A 17657-nucleotide genomic window follows, 5' to 3' on the forward strand; every position below is an offset into this window, starting at 1 on the left:
CGTCCCTGCTCCCCCAGCCCTGCCGCTTCCAGGGCCCTCGGCGGCGCCCGCTCCCCGGGCCCTTCGGCCCCCGCCTCCCGACCGCCACCCCCTCGAACTCCCGCGGACGGGGGCGTCTCCCCTTCCCCACCATCACCCCTACCGACTCGAGCCCCAACCCCCCGCGGCACCAGTGCCAACGGCGGCTCCCCCGGCCCCGGACCTACCTGCACAGCTCAACCAAGCCTAGAAGTGGAGGCGGGGAATCTTCCGCCCTCCTCTGTCTCTCATTGGCCCTTCCGGGACTCATCATGAGCGCCATTGGCTGGTGGCTGATGTCCGTCAGAGCGGTGGGGCGGGACAGGAGCGGGAGAGGGATGCTGGTGCCTCGGCGTCTCTGTCTCTGTGTATCTCGCTGTCTCTGTCTCGGCTCTTGGAAACGAGAGACATTTGGACAAGAGGACTGGAAGGGGGTCCGAGGTGGGAAGGATAGAAATAGGAATCCTGGCAGAGCTTCCAACAAGTCGGCCACTCCGAACCCCCTACCTAAGTCCCCTTTGGATCCTCTTCTCCATCACCCCCAACCCCGGCCCCTCACCACTGTAGGTTCTTCATCCAGGAAGCAACGTGATGAAATCTCAAGGCCGGAAGGCCATAGGGGAGATTTCATATATGTATATAAAATACACACACACAGATCCTTATATATAAAGTCAACCAGATATAAGGTCACAAGAGCCTGGAAAGGAAAAGGGCACACATCTTACAAACAGGGAAGGACTTGAGATATAGCCAATATAAGAAGGAATCAAAATGACTCAAAGTGCTAGTAACAGTGATTTCCTCCTGGGCGGGTAACTGAGTGCCTAGGGGACCAGGTGGGAGGAAGACTTACATTTCACTGCATATCCTTTTGAATCTTTTGATTTTTGTACCATTCACAAAGATTCCAGTTTGTTTGTTTGTTTTTAATTGATTTAAATTTTAAAATAATTCTAAGGTCAGAAATCCAGGGAGTCAGACAAGATGATTGTCCAGGCAAAGTGGAACAATGTACAGATTTAGAGAGAAATCTTAATTTTTAATATGTTCAGTTCCAGATACCAGTGGTAAAACCAAATGGAGGTGTCCCAGAGAAAACTGGAGTTATGGAACTTGGGAGAGAGTGGACAATCTGGACTAGGGGAGATTTGGGGGTCTCCACCTAAATATGTTGATTGATAACATGCTAAAGGATAAGCTCCCCATAAAAGTGTAAAAAGACACCCACAGAGGATGAAATGAAACAAAGAGGGGCAGCGAGGTAAGAAAAACAATATTGAAGAGGCATGAAAGCTAAGGAAAGGAGGAAGAGTCTCTGGAAAAATAGAATAATAAAACTATGAGAACCTCACTGGTCTTGAGACTCTCTTCAGGGACCCTCTTTTGGCTCATTCAATAAGAATGAAAGTGAACAATAAATCATATCAAAGATGAAAAAAATAAGAATGAAAGCCAAGAAAATGTCCATAAATCAGAATTATTAACTTTTCCACACCATGAATCCCTTGGCAAGTCTGTGACGCATATGGATCTCTTCTCAGAATGTTTTTAAATGTGTAACAAACATACATGATATAGTAATGTCTGGGCTTTATATTAACATATTAAGTAATAAGATCTAATGGCAGGCTTAATGACCATCCTAATTTGGAGGTAGTAAATAAGTATAAGTAATATTTTAATATGGTGACAAGATCACAGGCACTGCCAATGCTACTTGGTTTGTTGTCTCCAATCATAACTGAAGGAAATGCTAATTTTCTGTTACACTTTAGCAAAAATAAAGGCATATAACTTTATTAGACCATAGGTTAAGGAACCCTACCCTAAAGAAAGCATCCTTCCCACCCTCCACACACCCACACCAGGCTGTGACCTTGCTCTTCACCTGTTATATCTGTCTCTCTCTTCCCCTTCCCCACGTGCTCCAAACACTCTCTGGTTCCTAGTGCTGCCTGCAGGTTTCTGATGTGCCTATGACAATGGGGGATTGTGAGTGAGGGTTAGAAGAAAAATATATACATTTTGTCTTTCTTCAAAGAATGGGGGATTAAGAGTGAGGGTTAGAAGAAAAATATATACATTTTGTCTTTCTTCAACGAAAAAAGAGAAAGCTATGCGATATATTGCATCTGAGAAGATGGAGAAAAGGAACCCAGAATGAGGTATCATTCATTCCCAGGAGGAAAACAAATTGTAAAAAGAAAACGTCTTTATTAATTAAGAAAGTATCTTGTCCGAGTTTATCAATTTTGCTTAAATCAGCCCTAGAAAACATCTTTAATTCAGCACCCAATTTCATGCATCTGTCAAATGGGATGAAACATACTACCTACCTCCTCCCCTTAGGGTTTTTTGTGAGGATTAAGTTAGTTAATATATATATATAATGGATTTAAAACAGTGTCTGATATAGGCTGAGTACTCAATTTTTAACTATCATTATTATTATATTTGGCATCTTATATTCCAGAGCATTTTGTGAAAATTTCTGGCATGATTATTTGTATTAATGACATATATGATATCAAATTAAGAGTAATAAATTAGTTAATCCAAAATACTTTTCATTTAAATGCTTCAAAATTAGAATATTCCACTGCTTCCTGTTACATTTTCATTCCTCTAGAGGGGGTTGGAAGAACATGAGTGCCTCTTTTAAAGAGGTTTTAAACTTGGACAAAAAAATTTGCTACTCAAATTACAAAGGGTTAATTTCCATAATGCTGTATATAAAGACCTCCTGCAAATCAATAAATAAAGACCAGCAGTTCTCATACACTGCTGCTGGGAGTGTAAACTGGCAAAGCCACTTTGGAATATACTTTGATATAATCTGATAAAATTAAAGATATCCATTCTTTATGTCCCAGCAGTCCCACTGCTGGATACTGGAAATGCAGAATTTGAAGTGTCAAGATCACTGTACAAAAATATTCATAGCAGCATTATACCTCAGTGCTCCAGACTGGAAACATCTCAAATGTTACCAAGTGTAAAATGGTTAAGTTGTGGTATAGTCGAACAATGAAAATTAATAAACTATGGTTATGTTCAACAACATCAATCAATATTTATGAAAGTAACTGAACACACAAAAAAGCAAGATACAAAAAATATATATAGCACGATTCCATATAAAATTTAAAAGCAGGCAAAACTAAACAATATTGCTTAGGGATGTATAAATAGGTGGTAAAATTATAAAGAAAAGGAAGGAAGCAGACACCATAAAAGTCAGGCCAGCTAACTGGGCAGTAGGAGTTTTTTTTGATGGGGGATGGAGGGGGTTGTTAGAAACAGGCAATGTTCCACTTTTTGATCAGGTGATGAGTATATAAGAATTTGCTCTATAAGTATTTATCAAAATATACAAAAATTACATATTTTTATATGTATATTTCACAATAAAAATATTTTCAAAAACAGCATCTCTGTAGAAAAATGGACAATAAGACAGAAATTGTACAAAAAGAGGAATAGGAATGGCTCTTAAATGAATGAAAAGATGTTCAGCTTCACTAAAAGACATGCATTTAAAGCTCCACTGAGATACTATTTTCATTTAATGGATCATGAAGATAAACAACATATTGTGTTGGCAATGGAGAGGGGAAATAGCCATTTTTTTTTTTACATCATTCATGAAAATATAAGTTGTTGCAATATCTGAAGAGGGCAATTAGGCCATCAAAATTATAAATGCAAATACGCCATTCATTCAGCCATTCTGTCTCTAGAAATTTATACATTCATTCTCTAAACATTTATTGAGCACCTACTATATAGCAGGCACTGGTTTATACTATAGAATTTTTCTTACTGATATATTCTCTGAAAATCCTGGAAATAGGAGGGTGTTTATATCATTATTATCAGAGAGTTAGTCGCTCATGAGGAAGAAGCCTTGAATCTCAACCAGAAAATATAAGATTATATCAGAGCACATCAAATAAAATGAAAAAAGCATAATAAAGAGTTCTCCTACATCCAAATTTTGAAATAACCTGTATATACAGGATTATTGGTTTGTTTGTTTTTTAAAAAAACATTTGTTTATTTATTTTAATTAGTTTCAAGTATACAATACATTGGTTAGACATCTATGTAGTTCATAAAACCATCCCCCCAGTTGCTCCCTCTCACCTCTGACTCTACACCTAGCCAACATATTAATGTCAACTGCATTCCCTATGCGGTGCTCTCCATCCCTGTGCCATCCATCAGCTACTAATTTGAACTTCTTTAACCCTTCACCCCATTCTCCCAGCCGCACAACTACCCCTATCTGTCATCAAATTGTCCACTATATTTGTGAGTCTGTTTTTGATTAGTTTGTTCTTTTTATTCCTTAGATTCCACATATAAGTGAAATCAGAGTATTTATCTTTCTCTCTCTGACTTAAATATCTTGTAGGTCCATCAAGGAAATATCTTTTTCATCCCCTTTCTTTTAGTCTGTGTGTGTCTTTTAATCTGAAGTGAGTCTCTTGTAGGCAGCATATGTAGGGGGCTTGTTTTCTTATCCATTCAGCCACTCTATCTTGTAGTTGGAGCACTTAATTCTTTTCCATTTGAGGTACTTATTGATAGGAATGTAGTTGTTACCATTCTTTATTCCTGTTTTTGATACATTTTTTTTCTTCTCAAAGAAGTCCCTCTAACATTTCCTGTAATACTAGCTTGGTGGCAATAAATTCTTTTAGCTTATTTTTGTCTGGGAAGCTCTTTATCTGTCCTTCAACTCTAAATGATAGCTTTGCTGGATAAAGTATTCTTGGTTGCAGATCCTGGGTCTTCACGTTGAATATTTTGTGCCAAGTCCTTCTGTCCTGCATGGTTTCTTTTAAGAAATCAGCTGCCAGTCTTATGGGTGCTTCCTTGTAGGTAACTATCTGCTTTTCTCTTGCTGCTTTGTATTTAACCTTTGGCATTTTAATTATGATGTGTCTTGGTGTGGGGCTCTTTAGATTCCTAGTTTTGGGGATTCTCTGAGCTTCCTGGGGTTGTATGTCTATTTCCTTCACCAGGTTAGGAAAGTTTTCCGTCATTATTTCTTCAGATAGCTGTTTAACATCTTGTTTTCCTTCCAGTATGCCAATGAGATGAAAATTTTGACTTTTAATAGGATCCCATAGGCTCCTTAAATTGCTTTTATAGTCTTGGCTTTTTTTTCCTTGCCATTCTGATTGAGTGTCTTTGGCTTTCTCATCCTCTAGACAGGTCATTTGATCCTTTTCTTTATTCACTTTGTTTATTCCTTTGTTTATTCCTTTTAATATACTTCTCATCTCGGATAATGTGTTCTTCATTTCAGATTGGTTCCTTTTTATAATTTCCATTTCCATGTTTATGTTTTTTATCTTTTTGTTGAAGTTCTCACTGAATTTATCTACACTTCCCAAAAGTTCATTGAGCATCTTTATAACCAGTGTTTTGAACTCTGCGTCTGTTAGATTGCTTGACTCCATTATTTCTGGATCTCTGTTCTGTTCTCTCATATGGTTTCTGTTTCTTTATCTTCCCATTTTGGCTGCCTTTCCATGTCTATATATGTACTAAGCAAAGCTCCTAAGTCTCCTGGTCTTATTGGTGTGGATTTGTGTAGTAGGTGTCCAGTGACACAGTCCTGAGAGGGGTTCAGCTGCAGGCCAAATTTAGCCCAAGCCTCTACCCTTCCATGGCCACCTGTGAAGATTCAGCAAGCAATCCACAGATACTGTGCTTATAGTTGCCTCAAAAGGCCACACCAGAATCCGAGACCAGTTGCCACCAGCGTGAGTCTAGGCGCTGCTCAGCAAGGAGCACTTGACTTGCCGAGGATATACCTGGATGTGGCTTGGGTGGGACTGTGAGTTGGGGGAGGCAGGGTTTCATGGAATCCTCCAGGTGGAGCGACCTCTGTTATCCAGTTTGATGACGTCACAGCTATGGAGGTGCTGCGTCCACCCACTGGTAGCGGGGAGGGCTCAACAGGGAACAATGGATACCGCTGGCACTTCTGTACAGAGCGAGGTCTCGCCTGGGCCTTCACTCTGAAAATGTCTCCCTGTAAGTCTCTGGTGCCCCCTGCGCACAGCTGAATCAGCACTGATGTTCAGAGCAAGCTGGTCTGTCATTGCGAAAGCCGCTCGCAGACACGGCCCCTTTAAGAGGCATCTGCCGCTTCCGCAGCCTCTGTCTCACTCAGTGGCTCAGGATTGGGCACCCTTGTGTCCTCACCCTGTCCTATCTTCTGCCATTGCAGGGTAATTTGTTGGATTTCTCCCTAGTTGTATGGCTTGTTCATCTAGATCCCAGGCGATTTTTCCTTGCTGCTGCTCCTCGTTTCTGTCACAACTTTGATTTGGTCACCAGAGGGATGAATGGAGCCTCTATCATCTACGCCATTTTTCCCCTCTTCTGGTTTGTTTGGTTTTAATAAACATTGTTTGTAATAGCAAAAGATGAAGAAAATAAAACTTAAATACACTTCATTATAGGACTAGTTAAATAACTTATGATTTGACTCCTGCTCTTTTACCAGGACTAGTTTTATGCGGATATGACCTGTGCAGTCACACAGGGCCACACTCAGAAGGGCCCCATATTCTGCTCTTATCATCTTGAAATTCTTAATAATTTTACTTTTGAACTTGGGTTTCATAATGAAGTCCAATGGGGCGATGAAGCAAATGCATGAGCATGCAGAGGAGATATGCACACTTAAGTGTCACCATTCCTTGTCGCCCCATTTACATATAGCATTTACGATGCTTGTGAGCCTAGAATTCTTGGGGTCCTGGGATGTGTTGGAGCTCAGCAAGATTCAAAGTGAGTACCAGGTATATATGTTACATATGTGACACATGAGTAAACCCTGAAAGGCCATAATTTCCATTCCAACTAGAACTTGCTTCCAGTCCAGAAAGAAGGCAATGCATCATAGGAAACATGAAAGACCAAAAAACGATTTTATATCTTTTTGGACTCATGTTACTCCTTTGTATTAGCCAATCACTGATGCTGAAAATGATGACATAGACAGAAAAGACAATCCAGAGTCCCTTTTTCTCTCAGTCCTTCTTACTCATCAGTAAGCTGAAAGTGGAGTGTTGGTAGAATATGCGCATATCAAGAAGTGAAATCAAAACATTTCAGTTATTTTATCCACAGTTTCCTCTATTCTAGTGAGAGCAAACAGAATACATATGCTGATACAAGCAACAAGATACAAATTGTATAATTTCACCAATTCGACAAAAAGTTAAATGTTCTTTAAAACTTTCATTGCACAAGAAAAAGATAGATGGTAAAATTTCTGCTGATGATTTAAATTTTCCTTACTTAGATGACATTAAATAACAAATAAAAACCACCATGACAAGTCAAGACAGAGAATATGAAAGAAAAAGGTTTATATTTTAGTACCTTTAATAGTTCCTGCTTTTTGAACAAGAGGCCCACACTTTCATTTTGCACCAGACCCCACAAATTAGGTAGCTAGTCCTGTTCATTACTTGCTAATTTTGTGACATTGGGCAAGTTATTTAAACTCTCAGGGCCTCAGTTTCCATTTCTGCAACATGGAAATAATAATCATATCAATTTCATAGTATTGTTGAGAGGATTAAATATGCTAATATAAGACTCTTAGAATAGTGTTTAGCCACTATATAAGTATTTAATGCCATTATCATTATTACTGTGTCACTATTGTCAAATATACAATGGAATAGTATACAGCCATACAAAAGAAAGAGGAAGTCTTATCTACAAGTACTGCTAGAAAGCGATCTCTGGAAATATGTTAAATGAAAAATCAAAAATAGTATCAAACGATGTTTATGACATGTTTCTATTTGTGTAAGGAAGGAAAGAAAAAATGCCTTTACATATGTACTTGTACACACTTAAACCATGTTTTTGGAAAGATACACATTAGATAACACTGGTTGCTTCCAAGGAAGGAGGACAAGTAGCTGGAAAATGAAGTGTAAAGAGAATTTTCTCTTTTTAAGCTTTTGAACCATGTCAAAGTTTCACTTATTCAAAAACTAATTTAAAGATTTTGAATGGATTGTAAGCTTCATGAGGGCAGAAATTCTTCTATATTTTATTTTTCATAATACACTACCAAGCACAGAAGCCTAAATAAATAATTGTTGGCTAAAATATTTATTAAAAATTTGAAGAGATAAGATGGCAACAGCAATGGTTTTACCATGAAGAATCTTAGGCAAATATTTAATGACTTTAGCCCTCGGTTTTCTCAATAATAATACCTACCCCCTAGGGTTGTTGTAAGGATTAACACGGGTAAAGAGTTTCACATAGTGGGTGCTCAATAAAGATTGACCAATGCCATTGTTGTTGTTTAGTCTTTAGGACTCTGTCCTTCTGGATTAAAATATGAGAAGAGATCCTGAGTTGTACATATTGCCCCTATATCCATTCATTGGTATTGATTTTCCTCTACAATATCACGTATGCATAATTTCCTTTTATTATCATTGTCATCAGCTTAGTTTAGAATCATTGGACAATGATATTCAGTAAACCTGAAGTAAAATGCAAGTAGATATACGTTGACTCTATTTATTCTTAAGTAATAGCACAGGTCACTGGGTTCTCTCTCATGAACCCTAGTAACTGAATGCTGCCTGCTTTTAGCGGTTAGGTTTCTGTACAAGTGTCATTCCTTCCCAAATTCCTTTCAGTCCATTCTATCTCACCCATTATATATAACCAACTTCATTAATTCTGGTTTATCTTTTCAGTGTTTCCTTCTGTGAAACATACAGATGTATGTCTTTACTTCCTTTTTTTCTTCTCACACAAAAGGTAGCACGATCTTTGCACTTTACTTTTCACTTACCATCTGGAAATCATTCCATAACAGTTTATAGAGAGCATCTTTTTTTTTTTTTTTTTGCAGTTGCATAGTACTCTTATCGTGTGTGTACCATTTTATCTAACCAATCTTCTATGCTTGGACATTTAGTTTCCAATATTTTGCAATTACAAATAATGCTATAATAAACTTATGCAAATGTATTTTCATATTTTTGAGGTGTATCTTCCGGGTAGCTTCCTAGAAGCGAGGCTGCTGGGTGAAGGGAAGATGCATATGGAGTTTTGCATCTACCCTTCACCCAGCAGCCTCACTTCTAGGAAGCCATCCGGAAGATACACCTCAAAAATATGAAGTGTATCTTCCGCTCCTACCACCAGTGTAGGAGAGCAGGTTTCCCACAGTTTTGCCAACTGAGTGTACACTCAAGTTTTGAATTTCTGTCAATCTGTTAGGTGAGAAATTGTATCTCAATGTAGTTTTAATTTGCATTTCTCTTGAGTGAAGCTGAACAACTTTTCATGTTTAACCCATTTTCCATTTGCCCGGAGAACACTCACCAGCAGCGCTTATGGCCACAGCGTTTACCCCGAGATAACTCGCGGATCAGAGTCCTAACTTTATCTCCAAAGTCTGCCATGAACCATCTCGCTTTTATTATCATTTTCTCATCGCCCTCGTATATCAATAGTCTTTGGAAACAAATGACATCATTCTATTTATAGCATTCTGTTTTTAGTAGTGGTATTTCCATTTACAAAATATAGTAATTCTCTTGGTGAAAATATCAAATCCTAGAAAACGTAGCATTCCTATGTGGTTAACATCATTCTCAAACAGTTGTGAGCTGAAGATTCATTTGATGAATCTGATTTATGTATACATTTGTTATATTAGAATTAGAGACAAGTTCTGTTTAGAAGTAACCACAAGAACAGTTTTTATATTTTATTTTCACATTTAAAACAAGTCAGATTTGCCTCAGCCTCAAAGAGCGTGATTATGTAAAATTAAATTAATGCTAGCAGGGAGCTGCACTTTTTTATTTTCTTAAATAGGAAATGGGTTAAGGGCCATTTTTACATCTTTCTGTGAATTGTGTGTTCATGTCTAATTCTCTTAAAATTTCAAAACATTTTCTATATTAGGAATATTAGCTCTTTATCTGTTATATGGGCAAATATTTCTTCCCAGCTTGTCATCTGTCTTATTTTTCATGCAATGGGTTTTTAATATAGTCAAATTTATCAACATTTTCCCCCTAAATTTAAGGTGGCTTTTCACTTCGTCATGCTTTTAAAAAAATTCTTTTCTTTAGTTTTGTCATTGTTTTGGGGGGAGATTTTTCATCAGCAGAAAGGCTTTAATTTACATTTTTCTGACTTTTTGAAATGGTTTTGTATGTATATGGACTGTTTGCTATACTCTTAATTTTGTGGACAGAAGTCTTCATTTTGGAGCACTTAATCTGTCTGCTCCACCATCTTTTGCGCAGTTTAAGTATTTTGCTGGTGAGGATGGGAAGAAAGGTCAGTGTACTTTGCTTTTCTTCTCTGCCAGTCTTTCATTTTTCCTTTTTTCCTTTCACCACCTCTTCTTCACATCTGATTCTCTCCCAGAAACACTGCTTCTTTGAGGCTGCTGCTCTTGGTTCCACACATTTTCAAACCTTTCCCTAAAGTGAGGGTTATGATCTACCAAGTCCTGTGTTCAGTATTTTGCATTTGTTTCACTTTTTCTCTCTTGTAGATTATCTGGGCTTCCTCAAAGTTTTCTACTCCATTCCGCTGTCCCATGGAGCAATTTAACCTCTTCTCATTCTCTACACCCACTGGCTATGGTCATAGCAAGAACCCTAACGGAAACATTTTTTACAGGTAGTGTGAAGTTAGTGTTCTCCCAGTAATGAAAGTATGAACTCTGTGTAACTTTTATTGATTCTACTTGATTTTATTATCATTTTGGTGGAGTGAGGGGCACATTTGTAATCAGGCACTGCCACTGTTTTCCAGCCCCAGAAGTTTCAATATGCTTTTTAAAAACAGATACATTTCAGCACCTAATTATGATAAAAACCATAGAAAACTAGCAACAGAAATGAGGTGTCCTGAGTATCAATGGTTATAAATGGTAAAGTGAGAATTCAGTGTTGAGATTGGAGAGATTAACAAAGGGAACATATTACATATTAGTGGCTTTAGATTGTATTATTGAGTTAAAAGCTTGAGAAAATTAAGAGGCAATTTAAAACTGGGAATAAAGCAATAAGTGCTTGCTATTCTAGCTGCTACTGCTTAATATAATATTGATGACCCTAGCCACAGCATTTTAAAAAATGAGGTATTTTATACAAGGATTAAAAAGGAATTGTCATTATTCGCAGATAACATCATCTTAAATTGTCATTATTTGCAGATAACATCATCTTAAATAGAAACCCCACAAACTCTTAGAATGTTTCACTAAGTTGAATACAAGATAAACGGACAAAAAGCATGAACTCCTCTACAGTAGTGTGGCAGGTGGTCTTGGCTGCCGAGACGACAGTCATTCCTCCCCTTGTCTTTGCTAGTAAAATCTGTTTCCTTATGTCCAACCTCAGAGATAAATCATGATCTATCTAAGCCAGTCATGCAAACCCATTCCCTTTTACCGGATTCTAAATTTACCAGCATCCCTTGCAGCTGGAGATGATTATATGACCCAGTCCTGGCCAATAATATGTAAGCAAAAGTCTGCCAAGCCGTTCCTGAAAAAGATTTTTCATTTCTTGGTTTCTCTAAGCCTTAGTTTCTTCTTGTATAAAGCAGGTAATATGTCTTATTTTAAAAGACTGTAAAGATGAAAGATTATTCTTGTATCAAAGTGATCCATAAATGCTAAAAAGCAAATGAATGCTAGTATTCCAGATATGCAAATGATTATGGACACAGATGTAGCATCGGTTGATATAAGTGCTACAAACTGGCAGTAAATTTGAGTGCCATTGTATACAAAGAAATTCCTTGACTCAATCAAGACTTCTCATTAAGAAACTAAGAACTATTGACAAATTTTTCTTGTGTAGTAGCACCTTGTCCAGTGACATGTTAACTCACAAAGTATTAAGAATCTAGCACCTGAGACAACATATTATTTGGACAATGCACAGATGTTATGCCAACATAGCTATAAGTTCTAGATCAAGGGTTGCAAAATATAAATTATATCAGATTATATGTACAGTATAATCTATACTACATATAGTGTACACACATACACACATATGTACATATGTCAGACAGTAAATGGTAAGCCTTTGTAGGCCATACAGTTTCCATGCAACTACTAGTTGTCACTAAAGTAAGAAAGCAGCCATAGGCAGTATGAGAACAAATGGACATGGCTGTGTTCCAATGAAATGAAACAGGCAACGGGCAGGTTGGGCCTGCAGGCCACACATAATCCCTGTTCTAGATTAAAAGCTTACTGTTCTACAATGACCTTGTCTCACAGGATCATGTTTTGGGATCGACCCAGTTTTTCATAACATCATCTCCACCTTATTGATATTACTGTATATTTGTATAGTGATTTAGTTTTACAAAGTACTTCCACAATGATTTATCACAGTTGATCCTTAGTCCTCTGTAAGCTAAGAAGGATAAACCTGATCTTCTCTGTATTGATGAGAAAAAGGTTTAAGTGAATTGTTCAGAGTCCCACAGCTACTAATGGGCAAAATCTACATTTCCTAGATACCAGCTTAGTGCTTTTTAAAAATACATAATTAGAAATCTTAATCCTACTTCATTTTTCTTCTTAGATTCCAGTTATTCCTTTCCTTAATCAAAGTCTAGCGAAGCATTATGCATTTACAAGGACTTAAATTTTCTCAAATACAGCTTTAGCTCCAAATTGAAAATTCTATTTTGAGGATGTTGACTATTAAAAAAAATGCTTTTTTTAAAAAAATGGCAAGTGGTAAAAAACATGAAAGAACCAAAAGAAAATTGAGGATTTAAATTTTTCTATTTTAAAGGAAGTTCTAGTCACTTGAGGACGGTAACATACTTTCAATTTCAGCATGAGAAGTAGAGAGGCAGGATACAGATCAAAGCCCCATCAAAGAACTTTGTATATCATAGATCTGAATCTATGGTTAATAATAGTTTCCTCTGTAAAACCTGAACTTTTATGATACTCTATAGTAGACAATTTCAAAATGATAGAGGGCACCTAACATTAGACACGATTGAACTTTCAGGGGAAGTCCAAAGCTAAATAAAAAGCGTTTGAACATATTTTCATGCCAAAAGTGTCCAGCTCTATCATCTAATAGCTGGGCCTCTTTTCTCTTTCGTAAAATAGAGTAATACTTAACCTTATAGGGTTGAGGTATGAAAACATTATATAAAAATCAATGAACACAGTATACATGCCAAGATTTCATTAAACATAGCTATTTAGCAAAGTTTGCATTTACAAATAAAAATAAAATCTATACCCAACCTTCATGAATCATTAATTAGCAGCTAAACAAGCCAAATAATTCCTGTCTACACTTCTAGTTATGCCTGTCCAGCTGATGGTAAATGGCAGGTCCTAGGGAAGGTTATGGAGTCTGTTGTTCCCTCTGACCAGCCTAGCTCATCCTATTTCATGTTTTTCTGTTGCTAACCCCCTTTCTTCAAGTCTGAACAAAACCCTTCAGCTCTCTCCACTTTAGGATATGAAACTTGAGTAAAATTTAGTTTTACTATTTTACTTTTTTAGATCTTGATTTTTAAAATATATTTTAATTGGAACAAAAAAGCTTCGTGTCCGTTTTAAAGAAATTTCAGAAATCACATGATTAAAAAATAAGCATTTGACTTGCAAAGTAGCAGTTGCTGGCAAGGGGATTCTAGTTTGAAAAATATATATATTCTAAAAATTACCATTTTTTTGGTCACAACATTTATTTTAAAATTCCAAATAATACTGAAAAAGAACATGAGTTTAAAAAATGTATGTGTAAGAGGGTGTAAGTAAAAAAAAAAAAAAAAAAAAATTTAAATAATATTGCCCTAGACTTTTGTGGAACATAAAACTGTAATTTTTAACTAGTTTGCTGTGCCTGACTATAAAAATACAGATGGCACAGCTCTTGTATAGCTTTAACGACTTGATTATAAATTGCTTTCAAAAGTAATTTATTTGGGTTTTCCATATCCTTTAATGAATTGCAAATATATTAACAGAAAAGACTCCCCCTTACCCCAAGACTGTACAATTTCTGAAATAGGTCAGGAAAAGCAAAAAAGAAGACACAAAATTACATTGTTTCAATGCAAAGAGAACACACACATCACACCCACACTTGCATTTTCCCTGGTTTTGAAAAGAAAATGCATCACCATATTTCTCAGTGAAGACCCATACCGTAACTCTGGCTAATCAGAGACTTCCAAACTTTTTTCTTCAAAAAGAGCATTTTTAATAGACTAAATATTGGTTATCACTGAGTTTTTGTTTAAGGTACAACAGCAGCATGGTTCAAATGTTACTTGCAGTTCTTGGAAAAAATAAAAATTTTAAAGTAATGAAATACTGAAAAAGGAGGGACCACCTTTCATTATTTTGAGTACCATTGTTCTCTTGAAAAAATATTTCCAACTTTCTAAAATCCCAGAGTTAAGAACCATTTCTAAAGGGGGAAAAATATCCGATGCCACAACAAAACTTCTGAATAACAAAAGTGTGTGTGTGTGTGTGTGTGTGTAATATATATATATGTATATGTGTGAAAAGCTTAGAGAAATAAAAAGATATAAAGTACTTAATATTTTTAATTTCCTTCAAAGTAACTTCTGAAATTTGAAGCAAACATCATTTTGCCTTATCAAAATGTACGTCTTCCTCTGGTTGTTTGAGCCCCATTCCATGTGTGTGGGGAGAAGGAAGCAAAAAACAGTACTAGGTGGGCAATAAGGCTTCAAATACTTAAATGACTTTAAAAGCAAGTGTGAGGAAAAATCAGGCCAAACTTGGGCTGAGTGTCCGTCCTTCAGCCAACCATGCCATGGTGTGTTTTCCACAACTATCCTTTTATCCTTAGTCTCAAAATTAGTACCAGAAAGACTCCCACTCATCTCTGGCACAGGACATAAATTCCTACTACAAAAAGATAACTAATTATGTACCAGCGAATTATTTTCTGAGCTTAGCTTTCTCTAGGCTTTATAACATAGAGCTCAGGTTGAAGCTTTCTATGAAACTCTTTATTTGATACTGTTATACAGTTGGCTTTAAGATTTGCCAATTAAAAAAATAAAAGAATATAAAATTAAATATTACAGAACTAATGGATAATAAAATGAAATATTTGTTAGAACCCAAGTGCTAGCCTTTGGGAATTCTTAATGATATTCATTTACTCCCAACCTTTCCTTTTTCTTATAATTTTTTTAGGCAGCACATATACATAGATTTAGGTAGGAAATTTTGTTAAATACCTCTCTGGCACCCAATACATAACCTAAGACTCTGACTTGAATTAATTGATAATGATATCTAATCCACATTTAAATGAGCAGACTAGTAGTAAATGACAGAAAATTGCTGGGTCTACAGGCTAAATTTTTTTCCACATCTTCTGTAATCCACCTCATTTTCACAGCTTGACTAAAACAAGTAACCAGTAGCTAAGTTTGTCCTTCATCAAATAATCCAAAATAATAACTGCAGGCCTGTCATTCATAAGAAACTATAATTTGTTATATTCTGACATTGGCACTTAATAAAATGTTAACAACTAAAGTTTCTCTAAAAATTTCAATACATTACAATAAATGAGATACACAATTTAAGACCTTAAATCTGTTACTGTGAAATTCCAATAATTCCCATTTTATTATGCATAATTAGATCTTTAAAATTGTGGCCATTCCCCAAAGACACCAACCTATATTACGACAAACTCAAGAGAGAACTTATCTCCTTCATGAGGTTTTTTTTTTTTTTGCAAACAATATCCTAAACCCAATTACTCAGTAAACATTTTGGTGACTCGCATTACTGAAAATAATTTGAAGCAGAGAGCTGAAAAGAATGGAAATGACCTCAACCAAAGGTGAGCACCATTCTTGCACCCTGCTTAAATACTTAGAAAAGTCAAAGGGATACTGTCTTGAACAAATATAGATTCAAGGTTATGGTACAATTCTGGTTGCATTAAGGCTTTCACTATCATGATCTCTTAAAGTCTCTCTACTTTAGTGTTCTCATTTTGATTCTTATGGTGAACTTGAATGGTTAAGGGACTTGTTTTGGTTTTTCAGTGGGCAACCACTCTATCATCTCTGAATGTGATTCCACAGAGCTCAGCAAAGAGGCAATATGGTAAGGACCAACTTTAAAGTTTGCAATATCAAGACAACAATGATCAACACTTTGAAGCAAGATGAATAAATTAAAATTCCTGGTTAGACATTAAAGCATTCTTGCCAAGAATAAGTGTACACTGTATGGAAGGATATTTGATTCCTACATGAGTCTCAATATGCCCACTACATTTGTTTATGGGAGACACTGCAAGTTTAAGGTAATTTACATTCCTTGGCAATCAAGTTATTCTGTTATAGGCAATGTCTTTTATTGTTCCATCTGGCACTTGCTAACACCATTCTTGAAGAACCTAGAAGTGAAGGTCAGTCACTCTGTTTATCAGGAACAGAACCAAATAAAAACAACTTTTTGGAAAAATAACCAAGAAATTCTGGTTCATCACTATTTTCCATATCTAATGGTTCCTCCAAGATAAAACATAACTCTTCCTTTCATGATAGCTTTCCAACAAAGGGAGATTAAAGAAAAAAAAGAAAAGTTCCCCACCCTACCCCCCTAAATTGTCATTCATACTGGTAACAGAGCCAGTCTTATTAGAAGCTAAATATTGCACTGCCTTTCATTCTGTGTACAGTCAGGGTCCAATGAAAGTGGCACACTCATGGTCTAAGTGATGGATGATGACACTGCCGGCTCAAGAGTGAAGACTCAGTATATGGAGGGACGAGAAACATGTCAGCACTAGTCACGCATCCAGTTGTAAAAGTCTGATTTCCATAAGTTAAAATTCATCACTTTCAGCTGCATGAAGTTGTGTGTCGTCTGCATCTGTCATGCTGCTCTCCTGGGATTCATCTGTTCCCACTAAAAAAAAATAAAAAGCCTACGGTTAGGTGTTTGACAAATAATTCCTATAAGATCATGAAAAAAAGTAAGGAAAACTATTATGCTCAGAAAAATGAGATCTTAAATAAAGGTTCTGAAAAATCCTGATATCCTTCGATACAATGCAATTCAAGTTCCTTACTTTATAGCAACGTCTGAGATTAGTTTATTGCATTTAACCTTTAAGAGTTTTAACTACTAAAACTGCTTCTCCCTAATGAAGTCCTTATTTCTACCTTAGGAATTTGAACTAGTTTTCTGAGGCATTAAAAAACGACCAACATTCCCCTCCACGTTGGGGATAGTCCCCACTAGTTCACAGAAATACAGAAAATAACCTTTAGTGTAAAAAGGGTTATTGGGATTACAGGTGCTTATAATTTTAATTAAAGCCCTACAGAAAGTTTTCAGGAACAAAGGCATCTTAGTTTGTCTCATCAGAAGTTATTAAATTCTTTTATTTATGTTTTGGTTCTCACTAGTTGTTTTAAGATATACACTCCATTTAGGGATAAAGTATTTATTGCCTTAAACTATAATTCTTTGTTCTCTCTTTTCTTGACCCCTCAGTTTGAATATATTAGCCATATATTTGGATTTTGGATTTGTC

The 17657-nt window shown here is 36.4% G+C and overlaps 2 protein-coding genes across 11 annotated transcripts in view; both read right to left on the minus strand.

Moving 5' to 3' along the window:
- Positions 1 to 342, minus strand: part of KANSL1 (KAT8 regulatory NSL complex subunit 1) — a 160957-nt gene extending 160615 nt beyond the window's left edge. For 2 of the 3 annotated variants that reach the window (XM_025045649.1, XM_025045650.1), the window contains exon 1: positions 207 to 342. The gene's annotated coding sequence lies outside the window, so the exon portion shown is untranslated. The remainder of the gene's footprint in view (positions 1 to 206) is intronic. The other variant, XM_006910170.3, reaches the window with a different exon arrangement.
- Positions 343 to 14027: 13685 nt separating this feature from the next.
- CDC27 (cell division cycle 27) overlaps positions 14028 to 17657 on the minus strand; it is a 59256-nt gene continuing 55626 nt past the window's right edge. For 3 of the 8 annotated variants that reach the window (XM_025045572.1, XM_025045576.1, XM_015588026.2), the window contains one exon: positions 14028 to 17026. In XM_025045572.1, coding sequence (XP_024901340.1) covers positions 16944 to 17026 — 83 coding nt within the window. In that variant the 3' untranslated portion in view covers positions 14028 to 16943. The remainder of the gene's footprint in view (positions 17027 to 17657) is intronic. The other 5 variants (XM_025045575.1, XM_025045573.1, XM_006910174.3 and 2 more) reach the window with 3 other exon arrangements.

The sequence above is a fragment of the Pteropus alecto genome, unplaced genomic scaffold (genome assembly GCF_000325575.1).
Source record: "Pteropus alecto unplaced genomic scaffold, ASM32557v1 scaffold313, whole genome shotgun sequence".
Classification (NCBI taxonomy): domain Eukaryota; kingdom Metazoa; phylum Chordata; class Mammalia; order Chiroptera; family Pteropodidae; genus Pteropus; species Pteropus alecto.